A 15,257-nucleotide genomic window follows, 5' to 3' on the forward strand; every position below is an offset into this window, starting at 1 on the left:
TGATAATGATAATCACTGCATGAAAAGGGTTATACATTTTAATATGCTGGGCCAGATCCTCAGCTGGTTAAATCAGTGTAGCTCCATTTGGGGATCCACTTATTGATACCAACTCAGGATATGGGCTCACGTTCTATCTGATGGCAGGATTTGGCCCAATACATTTGGACAGTGTTTGTTTTTCTAGCACACTAATGCATACACTTCCCTGCTGCACCAAAGCATACTCCAGTTGTGTAAGATGTATACTAAGCTACAAGTCTGTTCTAGTGCATAGCTTTGTAAAGCATAGATTAAGCCCTCCGTGCTCTGCTCTTTATATAAGTACAGGGTAGAGCCTGTGCATGAGGATCCATTCTTTGGGGTGCTGGAAGAAAGGAGTGGCCACAAGCACACAATAGAAACATGATGTCTCTATTCTGTTCATACTTATAAAACTGTGTTGATGTAATAAATATGGTTCTCTGTAAACAAATGGGAGCCAGCAGTACTTAATTCACACAATATTTATGTATTTTGCAAGATTTACACTTTTTTACCTTTCATCTGCATGCTCCTTCTCCCTTTTCTCCTATCCCCCTCTCTTCCCATTTCACACCTATATGTGCCATTTGTTCTCTCATTAATGTTCTTAGTTTTTTTTCCTTGCAACCTATTCATAGATTACACCCAAGCTTGGCTTGAAAAAATTTAAGGTTATTGCCGTCCTGTGTGTCTTGTTTCTAATTCTGTGTCTTCCTTTGCATCTTTTTCCCCTGACACTTCCTACCTAATGAAGTGCATGAGCCAGGTATGTGATGTGACTTCTGAATTCCTCTGTTTCAGTCTCAAGGGTTAATGTGCACAGGAAATCAAAGGTGACGCAAGGGAGCAGGAGATAACAATAGATATTAATGATCGTTTTTTCTCTACTTCTAACTGTTTTTCCATAACCATTTCTCTAGAAAATAACAAATTATGGTATTTAATCCTAATATCTGGGTGTAAGAATAACACATTTTAGGAAAAATATGAACCATTTTAACATCCACTTAGGATTGCATCTTTGTTGTACACCGGGGCTTTGCTCTGAGAGCAGGGATAGAACTCAGATCCTCATACTGCAGAAGCACAAATGCAAGCCCCTTCCCCTTGAGCTAATGGAGAAAATCCTCTAGCTATTTTTGAACCTCTCTTTTATGAACTAATGGGGGATTGAGTTCATAACGTTGGAAAGTTCATAAAACTGAACATCTCAGAATCACCGTAGGTATGGTGCATAAATTAATGTGTTAATCATTCAATAATAGTGTTCTTAATGAATAGCAACAAATGTATACAGAGTTCCTGAATTTCTTTGTGAGAACTGCATCTCTTCTTTGTCACCAAATCTCTCTGTCTTTCCAAACCTGTACAGCTGCTTGGATGCTGGCAGAAGGACTGAAGTGACATTTGGTGGAAGAAAAATTATGTTGGCTGCAGAAAGATGGTTCATGTAACCAATCGTTTATAAGACAGATGTTCATAAAACTAAGCTTCTACTGTATTAAGGGTAGACTTGGCAGAATTCAATTATATCATTAAATGTCGGTAACCGTCGATTTCACTGTTCACACACAAACTGACAGAAGATATCGATGTTTATTTTAAAGCATTTTAAAAGATTTTTATCGATTTAAATGTTCACATTTGTGCAAAATTATGGGTGTTAGGCTTTTTTATTTTTATCGATTTAAATTTTCACAGTTGTAGGAAATTATGTGGGATTCAATCAATGTGAAAGTCAGATAATAATTATTTAATGATGGTAGAAGTTGAGATTCAAAATGTTAAAGCTTTATAACTGTTAAAACACATCACATGTCAAAATATACACAATAAATACCCCTAAATCAAACTCTAATAGTTCTCAAGCAGCATTTTTCTTACCTATCTGTAATTTTCAATTATTGGTGGAAATATTTTTTCCATCAGTTTTGTGTGTGTATGGCGAAATCAACCTTTATCGACATTTACCAATAAAAAACGAATCCTTCCAAGCCTAATGAAGAGTATAGATTCCATCACACAAAGTGGAGCAGTTCTGATTCCATCCAATAGAGGGCAATGTTGCAAATAGGCACTCTCCAGTTCAGTACAGCCATTTTTGGCCCATTGATTGTATAAAAGGAATCTACTGTTGGATCTTTGCATTACAGTTATGCATGATTAGCAATATTGTCTGGAATGCTTGCAAGATAACCACATTTAAAGGGCAAAATCTTGCTCTTGGATGTACAGGGTCAACCCTTTTGCATACTTGGAAAGTAGAATACTGAAATTCATATCCTAGCTAGTCTGAAAATCACCACGCAGACCCGTGAGCAAGGTTTTCCTCTTATTAAATGACATGTTTATAAATCAAAACTGCAAATGGATGTGAATAGCAACAAGAATGCGGATAGATGCCCTTCCAAAACTGTATTCAAGGCATAAAGTGGCATGAGTTGTAGATCCAGGAAAAAATACAGAGAGATTTCTGATGTTAGTTGATTATTAGTGATGGACCATTATATGTAAGCAGGTTTTCAAGCCCTCTAATGTTATAATGCAAATGAACGAAATTCCACTCTTGGAAAATGACAGACCCAGTATTTCTTTGAGATCACTTTAAGTTCTATGCTCATGTGTAGCTTTAAAAATGGGAGAAACCTTTATAAATCATGGTGGTCAGTTCCTCTTTATAGGTTTTGCAAGCTTTACATTTCTTACCATGAAGCTGCATGTCTGTCACCTGACAAAATCCTTTCACAACCCTGTCTTCCAATTTATTTGCCTTTTAAATGTTATTAATTTTATTTACCTATGATCTACTTCCTAAACACTCTCCCCTCACCTCCCTTGGCTTGAAAGAGCTTAAGATGCTTCTAATAACATGTTTCTTGTTCTCATTCTCTTGTTCTCCGTTGCATCTTGTTCCATGACACTTCTCACCTGATGAAGTTCATGAGCCAGGTATGTGACACGACTTCTGAATTCCTCGTTGTAGTTCCAAAGTGCGTGTGTGTGTGTGTGTGTGTGTGTGTGTGAGAGAGAGACCAGGAATCCTGGGTTGGTAGAAGAGAGAGAACATAAGAAACAAATATTAACCACAAATGATCACTTACAGCAGTTTTCTCCTTTAATCTCCATGCTTGCTGCTACTTTAACTTTACAGCATCTTTAATTCCCAGCAGCCTCTCCAGACACCTTTGTTTCAGTGTTTCTCGCTTTTTTGCATCGATATTCTTATTTCCTTCACCCATTCCTTGATGTCTTTCTCAGGCTCCAAAGTGTTTACATATGTATTCTGTTTTCTCTATTTCTCTGTTTCCCATCACTGCTTGCTCCATGACACTTACAGAAGTTCACGAAGAAGGTATGTGACCCACTTAAAGAATCTCACTCCCTTACTCTTTGGGCTGGTCTCCACTACAGGGAGATCAATGCTGCTGCAATCGATGCAACAGGGATCGATTTAGTGGGTGTAGTGAAGACCCGCTAAATCAACGGCAGAGCGTTCTCCAGTCGACCCTGGTACTCCAGCTCTCCGAGAAGAGTAAGGGAAGTCGACTGGAGAGCATCTCGCATTGACTCAGCACAGTGAAGACACTGGGGTAAGTCGACTTAAGCTACGTTGACTCCAGCTACTTTATTCACATAGCTGGAGTAGTGTGACTTAGGTCAACTTATCCTGGTAGTAAAGACAAGCCATTTCAGTGCTGGGAAAACAGTATTAAAAAATGTTAAGGTTGCCCAAGATGAGGCCCAAGAAAGGAATGTGGGAGGAGAAATGACCTCTCTTTTGAAGAGTTTTGGATGAACATTGAGAAAAGGGTTGTGTTTGCCAAGTATTGTGATTTCAGGCAATATGAAAAGAGTGTTACAGGTTCTATACTGAAACTTCTGGCCTAAATTTTCAAGTGTGACATCAAGTTTTGGTTGCTCACCTTGAGACAGCTTAGAATGGCCTGATTTTCAGAGAGTGGATGCTCAGCATTTTCTGAAAATCAAGCCCCTTTAAGGTGTCTTATGTTGGGCATCCAAAAATTGCAGCACTGAAGATCCATAGACACTTGAAAATTTAGGCTTTTGATTTTAGCTAGAGCTACTGAAGCAGCTTTGGGTTCTTGATCAAATTATCAGGAGTGTTCTGAGTTCTAGAATGAAAAAATTAGCATGTTGGGCAGTTCTTTAAGTGATGTTGGAAAATGCTTGAAAGGCCTGTGGATACTTTTGTGATCTTTGAGAGAGACAAGGAGATTAAAATTTTGCTCTCAGAAGTACTTATTTTTCTGCGAAGCTTGTTGATGATCCTTCAGATTATAGAGTGGTATTTGCCAAAATTGTAATTCAAAGTACAGGTTGATCCATATATAATTCTATAGTGTTTCTTGGAGAGCGTTCTCACACATGGTTGAGGGAGATTGTAGTCACAGAAAGAGAAGAAATAATGGATGAAGATTTAGAAGGATGGAAGGATGTCTAGATGAGTAGATAAGAAAAGTGACTATACAGTATTCTACCAAAGTGAAAAATATACTATAAAGAATAAAGTCACTCAATTTCACAAAATATGTTAGATTATTTGTTATGTTCCAAATTCATGATTTCAGTACCTAATGTACCTAATCTATAATGCTCAGTATGGAACTGCACAGTTGGGGGGTCTGGAAGGTGACATTAAAGAAAATGTCAGTAATGCAACACCCACATCATTTTTTCCCCCCAGATTGGGGATTAACTGGAGAGAGGTGCAGAATTGATTTGGAAATAGTTTCAGCTAACAATAGGAAAACAATCATCTGTGTAAAAAGCGCATGGCAAAATGCTGTTGTCTGTTGAGTCTGGTGTTCTCCTTTCTTTGTAAAATAGGCTAAACAAAGCTCGGATTGCATGGTTGAGAGAGATTCTGAGAAGGCAACATCTAGAATATGGAGTTATGTGCTTTTCTTGTCTTTGTTCAAACCTCCACGTATGGGATTACTAGTTTTCTTCTCACTGAAATAACACCATCCCACAGCAAGGTAGAACCTTCTGGGTCATCACTGAATTCCAGTTGCTTGGGAGATGGTTCTCCCTTAAACTCTTTCCTTGACACCTTTTATGATACTTCTAGTTGTTCTCCTCTGTAATGAGTATGGTCCCATGAAATTTGGTCGAGAGTCTGGCAAGCACAGATGATAGCCTAAATGGCACAGGTGATTTTGATTATACCTGTCAGTCATACCCTGATGGATTCCAAGCAGCTTAAAATCTGGATGTTTTTTAGATTTTCATTGGAAGTGGAAGTAGAAGAAAAATCCAAAAAAACCCAAACACCCCCCCCCCCCATTCGCTTAATAATTCACTTAAAATAAAATTGCATATGAGGGTATGTTTGTGGAAAGCAAATTTTGAATTCACAAATGTGAGGGTTAGCACTAGAAACCTGATTCTAAGAAGGAACAGAAATAATATTATTTATTATTATTAATATATAAAAATATAATTTATTATAATATTATATGGCCTATCAAAACTAATCAACACAACATGAATTTCCAGTATGCAGTATTAATGCTTTCAGTCTGAATTATGAATACTTAAGATAAAAACTCTGCATACCTGGAATTATTCTACAAACAATTTAGAAAAATGAATGCATTCAAGAAAATGGTAAGCTCCTTGCAGACAATTTGCAAACACATGTAACCCTTCTGCCAGTCAGAGTTGGTAGCAACAAAGACTGGGTTCAATATCTAGGGATTCCTTTTCAACAATACAATGCAAAACCAGCTCGAGCCCCCACCTGGGACAATTACACACCACCCTCTGGGCACCTCTCAGAGGCAATACTTCCCCTCACGCAAGCACAGTCTGAGTGTAGCAAAAACTTTTAATAAAAGGAGGGCAGTAACTCAGCATTAATTTGGGAAAACACCGCAACTAGGTTCATAAACATAAACGCTGAGCAAAAGACCCACCCCCACGTAAGTTGGGCAGTGTCTTTTTCTCCTCAGGTTCTTAAGTCCAGCAACCCAAAAGTCCCTTTAATGTGCCCGTCCCTTCTCTGCACCCCACTCACAGTTGCTGTCCTTGGTCAGTGCAGCCCCAGAGTCCAGAGGTTCATCTGCAGAGTTCGCCTCCCACCCTGGGTGGAAGGGGGATGAGGGTTAAGGAGGCACCTTACACGTTCCGCTGCTCGGCCACTCGCTCGCTGCCCCGCTAGCCACTTCTCACACCTCTCTGCGGGGCTCTGCTCTGGCCCTCTCGCCAAGATGTCTTCAGGGCTCACCACTTAACATGGTTGTCAGTGATTTCAGCTCTCAGTGGTCTCAGCTGTTAGTGTGTGTGTGGGGGGGGGGGGGGGGGGGGCTCACTGCTTGTGCACACTGGGCAGTCTCTTGCACCAGAGACACTATCCCAAAGTAGGTCTAATGCTTAGACCTAGATATCAGTGATTTCAGCTCTGCAATGTGTAACAAGACTCTCAATTGAGTCTAAATTAGCTCTTTTATTATATGTGGAGAGAGGAAGGGTCAAATGGCATCTAGGACCCTTAAAATGGTCTACACCACCAGGTACAAGTACCTGTACCCACCTTCTCTCAACTCATTGGGCTTTGGAACCTATGTCCCCTGCCTAGCAAGTGCTGTTCAGTTGAGGGTGAGTCCCTCCATCGGGGTATGCCAGGTACTTTTCTTCTGCCCTCGATTCACACAACAAGGATAACAACCCTATATTACTCCTGCCCCAATAACAAGGAGACTGGGGATCCAGCACCAGCCACAAGTGATCATTTGGGCAAGCAATGCCATCATGCTGTGGGTACATAGGCAAGGTGGCTGTGCCCATGCAAACGAGATCAACTCCTGAAATCCTTTTCCACAGCTCGCCACAAGATGTCAGGGGAGAGCTCATTCAGACTCTGCTTACACACATAATCAGATACATTTTGTCAAATAAATCATATGCTTCTAGTTTTCACCAGGTCTTCCTCCTAAATTCTATACTCCATCTCTTACTTGACATCCAGAATTATAGGCATATGTTCTCATCTGAACTAAGTCTTCAAGAGATAGACAATAGGACTTGTACTTTTAAGGCTCTTTTGAAAATCTCACCCTTTGGTGTCTAAATATGGATTTAGGAGCCTACCTTTAGTTTCCTATTTTTCTAAATTTTGGCCAATGCCAATATCTGCACTTACTGGGTAACTGGGGACGTGCACTACAAATTGAACATGCAGCGTGGTGGAATCGATAGTACGCAGTTTGCCACAACTTCTTCATCAGACAGGCAGAGGAGCAGAGAGGAAAAGTCACTTTCCCATGGGCCAAATATTGCTTTTGATTACACTGGAGTAAATCTAGAGTAGCCCTGTTGAGGCAGAATCTGGCCCCAGAAGAGTAACCAAAGGACCCCAGAACAAGTGCCATCCCTAGATGACATTATCCTTTGTTTCACCTTGACTTCATTGCCCTACAATAGAGCTAATTTGACTTCTCCCATCCCAAGCTCCTCCTGTACATCTCTAATAAATGTTCCTTGTGCTTTCTTGCACTTGCTTTTCTTTTGTATGTGTGTGTGTTGCCCTTTAAGAAGAGGCCCCTGAAGAAGAAGAGCAAGAGGTTGAGTATGAAGAAGGTAAGCCTGTCTTTCTTGTCCTTGAATCTGAGAAGTGATGTGCTTTATGGGATGCTACCAAGTCTCAGTATTGCTGCTTCGTGGTGCTGTCGTATTGGTCAGATCTATTCAGTCTGAGTCGATGTCTCCTGTCTTCTGCTATGGTATTCCTGGCTGAATCTGAGTTTGTTGCTTTACTCTGGCTTTAGCGTGATTGGAGAGCAAAGCTTCAGCCTTCTGAAAGGCCACACAGAAAGTTCTTAGGGGAGGGGGGAAAGGTTGCACTTGTTAGACAGTTGTAAAATCTGTTAATGGGTTTCTTTTAGGATGAGGCTAGTGGGCCTAGAGGTGTAGTACTTCAGACAAATACTGAAAAAGCTGATGTTGACAGCTGTTTACCCAGCACAACTCCTCACTGGAATTCTGAGATGAATGGAAGGGAATTTGTTTGACAGCTGCATGAGCCTTACTATCCTCCATCAAAGCTTTGGGAGTACACATTTTAGGGGAGATTCGCCGCTGGTGTAAATCAGTGAGGCTTCATTGAAGTCAACGGAGTTGCACTGATTTACACCAGTGGAGGAACTAGCTTTGTTTCTGTATCAGAGCTATATTTTACAGAGCTCCATTCAGTCCTGGTAAAAAAATCAGCTGTTCAATCTGATTCAAATGAGCAGGTTGATCCTTTAACAATTTATCAGTAGGGCCCTACCAAATTCACGGCCATGAAAAACGTGTCATGGACCATGAAATCTGGTCTCCCTCCATGAAATCTGGCCTTTTGTGTGCTTTTACCCTATACTATACAGATGTCATGGGGGAGACCAGCATTTCTCAAATTGGGGGTCCTGACCCAAAAGAGAGTTGCGGGGGGGGTCGTAAGGTTATTTTAGGGGGGATCGCAGTATTGCCACCCTTACCTCTGTGCTGCCTTCAGAGCGGGGTGGCTGGAGAGCAGCGGCTGTTGGCCTAGCGCCCAGCTCTGAAAGCAGCGCCCTGCCAGCAGCAGCACAGAAGTAAGGGTGGCAATACCATACTATGCCATCCTTACTTTTGCGCTCCTGCTGGCAGTGGCTCTGCCTTCAGAGCTGGGTCCCGGCCAGCAGCCGCTGCTCTCCAGCTGCCCAGCTCTGAAGGCAGCACTGCGGCAGAAGTAAAGGTAGCAGTACCACAGTGCCCCCCCCCATAACCTTGTTATTTCCCCCCCCCAACTCCTTTTTGGGTCAGGACCCCTACAATTACAACACCATGAAATTTCAGATTTAAATAGCTGAGATCATGACATTGATCATAGGATTTTTAAAATAATAAATGAAATTGACCAAAATGGACCATGAATTTAGTAGGGCCCTAGTTATCAGCTATAAGCTAGTCAGGATAAACAATTGCTAACATAATTTATACAGTAACTACAGTGATTATTTTAATAATAACGACTTCATTAATAAATTACTTTAATGTGTGTTACAGCCAATAGCTCTCAATGGTCTTGGGACTTACAGTATAATAATTACAAGTCACTTTGGGTTTCAGTAGCTCTGTTGGACAAAGGTACTGTGTCCCATGATTCCTCTGGATAATTTCTTTTCATGCATTTGAGTCATTGGACACCCTCTTCTCTCCTTTTGTTTCTTTCTTCTTTGTTATCCAGCAAGTTCAAGATTCCAGGAGTAGTGGAGAGGGAAAGGGAAAGAGTAAGTGGGGTATTTACAGAAGAACAGCATCAACTGTGGATTGACTAGTATACTTCCTTTCTTTTGCTTTTGTTCTTCAACCTGCAGCTGGAGACGAAGGAGAATACTATGATGGTAGTTTGGTGGTGTTCTGAGAGAACAAAAATATCTTTCTAACCCCTCCCCACCCTTTTGTTCTCCATCTGCTTCTAATCCTCACTTGATTTAAATTCAGGAACTGGGCCAAAACATCACTGCTGCAAACATTCATTCACTGTGCATATCCAGGCTCTCTCAGGGGACTTTGCTGTGTCTGAGGTGTTTATTCACACATTCCATCACCAGGGAAATTAGCAATGGGAGAACCTTGTACTCTAGAATGTTCATCTCTAGAACCCTGCCCAGTATTCTAGGTGTGACTTAGAACCTTTAATAATGTCATATTTTCAGAAAGGCCTGTAAGCATCTGCTTAAGTTCTATTGACACATTTAAAATTAAGCAAATGCTTAAATGCTTTGATTAATAGGGAAGTAATTAGGCACATCCTAAAAGTTAGGCACATGCTTTACTGAATCAGGATATGTCATTGATCTAAATTGGAACTGACTCAGAATAAAACAAAAGAATTCATATTAAAATGGATGGGTACCTGATGGAGGATTTTTAGAGTTATAAGAAAATATTCATGATATGTAAAACTTTAATTATGCCTCCCAAATATACAGTACATGTGCCTTAACTTGAAAGCTGATCTGTGCCGGTGGCCCTATACTCCCACCACAGGGGAAGCCCATTGTATTCAATGGGACTATGTATGGGTGCTAAGATCCATCTGCATGGATGCAAAAAAACAGGCCCTGATCCTTCAAATATTTAAATTCCAGTCCAGCAAAGCACTTGAGCATGTACTTAACTTCAAGTATTGAAGTTGATGGGACTAAATTAAGCACTTGCTTAAGTGCTTTGGTTGATTAGGGCCTTAAGCATGTATTTAACTTCACTTCTGTGAGGGGTTTAATTGGCTTCAATGAGAGCAATTTACAAGATGAAAGCTGTGCACGTGCTTAAGTGTTTGCAGGACTGGGGCATAAGGGAGTTTTGGCACTGCAAATAAGCTGATATTTGAAAAGTTTATGGAAGATTAACAACTATGTAACAGAGAAACTGCTTTTACATAGTTGGCAAATTCCAATTATTGCTGACTTAATAACTATTATTGTTCATTTTTATTATTACAATAACAAGGTCTACCGATGAGCAGCACTACATAAGAGCTAGGTGATATATTATGACTTTATTACATCTAATCTCTGTTTGGAAACTCCTCCCTCACTGAAAGATTTTTTTAAAAGATATTTTTTTCCAAACAACTTTTTTCCCCATATGAGGTCTTTGTGGTCATCAATGAATACAAAGGACCAAATTCTGTATGGTGTAATAGGGCAAAGCTCTACTGAAGTTCAGTGGACTTATGTTAGCAGGAAATTTTGGCTCAATAGCAGCACTAGGTGGAAAGATTCCCACTGATTTCAATGGACTTTGCATATGGTCTTAAAGGAAGCCCTCATTTCTTGATGTTGTTTTGTTGCTTTCTGAATCCCAGGCACTCTAGAGTACTAAGGGACAGCAGGTTCTAAAGTGAGTGTCTGAGGTTCTTCCAACATTAATTGAAGTCAACTCATTTTTTAAAATTTATTTTCTTGCTCACTTTTTTCAGCCTTTTTCTTATTTTAGGAAAAGCACTTTGAGAACTTTTCTGGGCCCTTTACATCAGTTTTCACTTCAGGATGTGAATTCTCTCTCTCTTTTTAAATAATATATTGCTTTTCAAGCTCTTAATGTTGGTTAGAAGTGTTTCTTCTGGCAGACGAGAGGAAGGGAAGCGACTAGAGAAATCTGAGGCAGTTGAGGTGTAGTGAAGTTGGATTCTCGGAAAAGGGAGAGCACAGTGAGAATGTTGTAGATGTAGCAAAAAGAATGGAGGGTGCCTTAATGATACATGTGGAGTTCCTGTGCTATCCCATTGTGACTACCAGCAACTCCTGGAACATATGTATTATTGCAGCATCAGTGAACCTGGATTTTCAGTGGTTCTTTGCAGAACTTTTGGCAGGGTGATTGTGGGGGTTTTCTCACAGACCCATGGTTCATGGGCAGAATGCGCAGAATATGAGAGTGAGAATCCACCATGTGCGTCAAAGAATAGGAATTTGCTATGACAATTCCTGAGTGTTAACAAATTTTGGCCCAGTTCCTTGATTGATAGCCCTGAAAGAGAGAGCATCTTAAAAATAAACCCCAGCCCTGTGGCCAGTTTTAGTGCATACAGTACATACTGTGCTGGGCCATGCACACTACAGGACGTTTTTTGGATGAAAGCTGACATTTCTTTGTAGTCTCACCCTTTTCTAGTTTCCTGGTGGTGCATTTAGACCTCACAACTACAATACTTTATTTTGAGAACAGCAAACTAACTTTTTTTTTTTGGTAATCGTTTGTTTGTTCAATTATCCAGAAAGCAGCAATTTAGCAGCAACTGATGCTAAAGTTTAAGATGTGGTTGGATTCACCCAGTCAATGACAGACGGGTCAACCAAGAATAACAAACAAACACAGAACAATCAGTCATTCCACAGCTCTTTTTCTCTCTCTTATGTCACAAATGCCACTAACTTACAACTTCCTTGTTAAACTGGAATGGTTTGGTTATTTCCTTGGAATTTCATAGGCGAAGGGAATCCTGCGTGTCTCTGAATAACGTCCAGGTCAAACTGGTTGAAGCAATTCCCTTCCCCCACCCCCCCAATAAATAACAACAAAAAAATCATATGAAAAGCTCACTGTCTATTGGACAAATCTAAGCAAAAGAAGATGAACAACAAAAATCCTACCTGGAGAAATAAGCTAATTTTGCTTTTACCAGAGATGATCTGTGACTTGTTTTTATTTATATTCTTATGAGAGTACAGTAAAACTCTGATCATTTGACACTTGATTATTGTATTATTATTATTTATTTGCACTATTGTAGCATCTAGAGACCCGCAACTGCAATCAGGGCCTTGTTGCGCTAGGTGCTGTCCACACACCCAGTAAGCAACAGTCCTTGTCTCAGAGGATTTACAGATCTAAACAGACAAGACAGCCAGAGAGTGAGAGAAAGGAACTATTACCACCTGACACTCACTCTTATGTGGCTCTTAGGGTATGTCTACCCTTGGAACGAGGGCTGTGATTCCCAGGTCGCCTAGACATACTCATCCCAGCTGTCATCAGACTAGCGCCGTAGAAACAGTATCGTAGAATCATAGAATATCAGGGTTGGAAGGGACCTCAGGAGGTCATCTAGTCCAACCCCCTGCTCAAAGCAGGACCAACCCCCAACTAAATCAATCAGTAGTGTGGCTGGGGGTAGCACAAGCAGAGGTGAGTGGCAGCATGGGCTAGCTGTGCTGAGTACAAACCCGCCTGAACCCCGTGAGCACATACTCAGCACGGCTAGCCCGTACCGCCACTCGCTGCTGCCCAGGCTACCTCAGCTCTATTGCTATTGTGAGTCAGCTAGCTCAACGAGGGCTAATCATAGAATCATAGATTATTAGGGTTGGAAGGGACCTCAGGAGATCATCTAGTCCAACCCCCTGCTCAAAGCAGGATCAATCCCCAAATGGCCCCCTCAAGGATTGAACTCACAACCCTGGGTTTAGCAGGCCAACGCTCAAACCACTGAGCTATCCCTCCCCCCATCACATGCAAGTATGTGCATGCAAGCTGGAGTCACGTCCCTAGCTCTGAGTGTAGTCCCAGCCTTGGTTATGCCTCTCACCGCGACTCCCTTAATCAGCTCCCCCAATTATCCAAACCCCAAATAGCTGATATTTCCCTCAAGGATTTTTCACCACTGATTTTTAGAGGGGTTTTTTTTTTTTGGCTTTATGATCGACTGGACATTGACTTTCATTTTATTCTCCCTTGTCCCTCTCACCCCCCGCCCCGCCCTCCCACACTTGCAAAAATGGGAGGGTGATGGGGCCTATGTTGCCAATTTAGTCATTTTCCAACACCTCCCCTGTACATTCGAACACCCCCTCTAACTTCAATTCCTGGGGAAAACATGCTGACAGTAACCTGTCACTCAAATCCCCACCCATATAGGTTAATTGGGCCCTAACTAGAGGATCAATTAACAAGTGGCGCCACACTGAAGGGCTAATTAGAGGGGGAAGCAATCCCACGAGCTAGCAGCAGCTAAATACAGAGGAAGGCAGCCCTGGGAGGGTAGGTGGGTGAGAGAAGAGCCTCATGGAAGGCAGAACTAGCTGCTGCCAGGACTGCTGCCTTTCTCCCCAGAAGAAAGAGCTGACTGGGACTTGTAAATATGGAAATAGTATGACTGGCAGGGGCCTGCTTGAACACACTGTGGCGGTGAAGGTGGCCAGAGTAAAACTCCAAGAGAAAAGGTGCTCAATTAAAAAAAAAAAAAAAAAAAAAAAGTCATCCTTTGAAATGCATCAAAATATAATGATCTGACCTCAAATTATTACAGGGGAAAAATATTGTTTCTGGATAACTGGGTGCTTGGACCAATTCCCGAGTGAAGCTGAGCTCCTCAAAGTTGGCCCTGTCCACAATAGGCTGTGAGCTTTTTATTTCTATTCCACCCCACCAAGCAAACAATACAAGAGCATTGTATGCAGAATTCAGATGAATTCCTAAAAGTTCAAACTCAGCATATGGCTATGAAAGTCAACGTGGGTCCATAAGAGACAACATTAGGATAGAATGTATGGGCTTAATACTCCTCCACTTATGGGAGTAACTCCATTGAATTTGCTGGCATTACACTGACATAAACCCAACATTAGAGAGAGGAGAATCAGGCACAAAGTGTGTGCAAAACATCACATCACCAAAACAGTAAATGGTTGTTTGGTGCAGTAGAATGTATCTCATTATGAAAAGCCCTGGATTGACTATCTTGGAGATGGTTTACATTGCATATTGAGGGGTCTGTCCTCTCCTGGAGACACAAGCGTCACTCTCATTAACATTCATGGGAATTTTGCTTAGAATATCCATCAGTTCATCAATCGGGGAATTATGCAGGATGATCTTTCCAGGTTGGGCACTGCTGTGTATGAAGGAGAGAAAGAGAGAACATGGAGACTTTGGGAAACATAGATGCCATGCGGGGATGTCTGGGAGTGAATACGACTGGAGATGATTTACCATAAAGCTGTTCCCCTTCTGGACTATGTATGCAACATTTTAGTAGATCTGGAGCCAAGTTTAGTTCTCATTTACACCAGTGTAAACCCAAAATGACTCCATTGACTTTAGTGGAGTTGCTGAGAATATCCACCAGTGTAAAAGAGATGAGAAACTGACACTAAGAGGGGGAATATTCTTTTTTACCCTCCAGCTCTGTCATCCTCCCTATAGCTTTGGTCTCCAGGGGGTAAGAACTAGCACTCATCTCATAAATGAAACCATTCACTTCCAGATGCTACGTTAGGACTTTTAAACAATCTCTTGTTTCCTTTCCTTTTCTGTAGAGTTCTGATTTGAGGTCAAATCAGTCTGCTCTTCACTCACACCAAAGGGGAGGGTCTCTTTTGGATGTGTATGAGGCATAACCAGTTCCTCAGGGGTGTTCCTCCTAAACCTGGATTTCCCTTCAGTTTCCCTGCTTTAACAAACCACAGCTGGTGTTGTTTTTCTTGTTCTAACTGTTCTCCCTCTTTTCTCCCCTCTCTTCCTGTTTTCTGTCCATGTTTCCAAACTCAGAGGAAAAGCCCAGGCCGAAGTAAGTGTGCATTAATGGTTGCTTTTTAAAATACTGGTATAAATGTGATGACCATCATAGACCTCCTACCAGAGAAATGTCTCCCACTACCTATGCGCAACCCTCTCCTCCCCACCATTCATGCAACATCCAGCATTTCTTGACTCTTCCCTAGACTGCCTCCCTCTGTCAG

General features: G+C 41.4%; 1 protein-coding gene across 14 annotated transcripts in view; it reads left to right on the plus strand.

Annotated features, from left to right (window-relative positions):
* Positions 1–15,257, plus strand: part of TNNT3 (troponin T3, fast skeletal type) — a 44,540-nt gene that overhangs the window by 15,199 nt on the left and 14,084 nt on the right. For 3 of the 14 annotated variants that reach the window (XM_029912037.1, XM_029912044.1, XM_029912038.1), the window contains 4 exons: positions 2,962–2,973; positions 3,362–3,376; positions 7,582–7,626; positions 15,067–15,085. In XM_029912037.1, coding sequence (XP_029767897.1) covers positions 2,962–2,973; positions 3,362–3,376; positions 7,582–7,626; positions 15,067–15,085 — 91 coding nt within the window. Of the gene's footprint in view, positions 1–2,955; positions 2,974–3,361; positions 3,377–7,581; positions 7,627–15,066; positions 15,086–15,257 lie in introns of all 14 variants that reach the window. The other 11 variants (XM_026653899.2, XM_026653901.2, XM_029912039.1 and 8 more) reach the window with 11 other exon arrangements.

Source organism: Terrapene carolina, unplaced genomic scaffold, assembly GCF_002925995.2.
Source record: "Terrapene carolina triunguis isolate 2854851 unplaced genomic scaffold, T_m_triunguis-2.0 Scaffold171, whole genome shotgun sequence".
NCBI lineage: Eukaryota > Metazoa > Chordata > Testudines > Emydidae > Terrapene > Terrapene triunguis.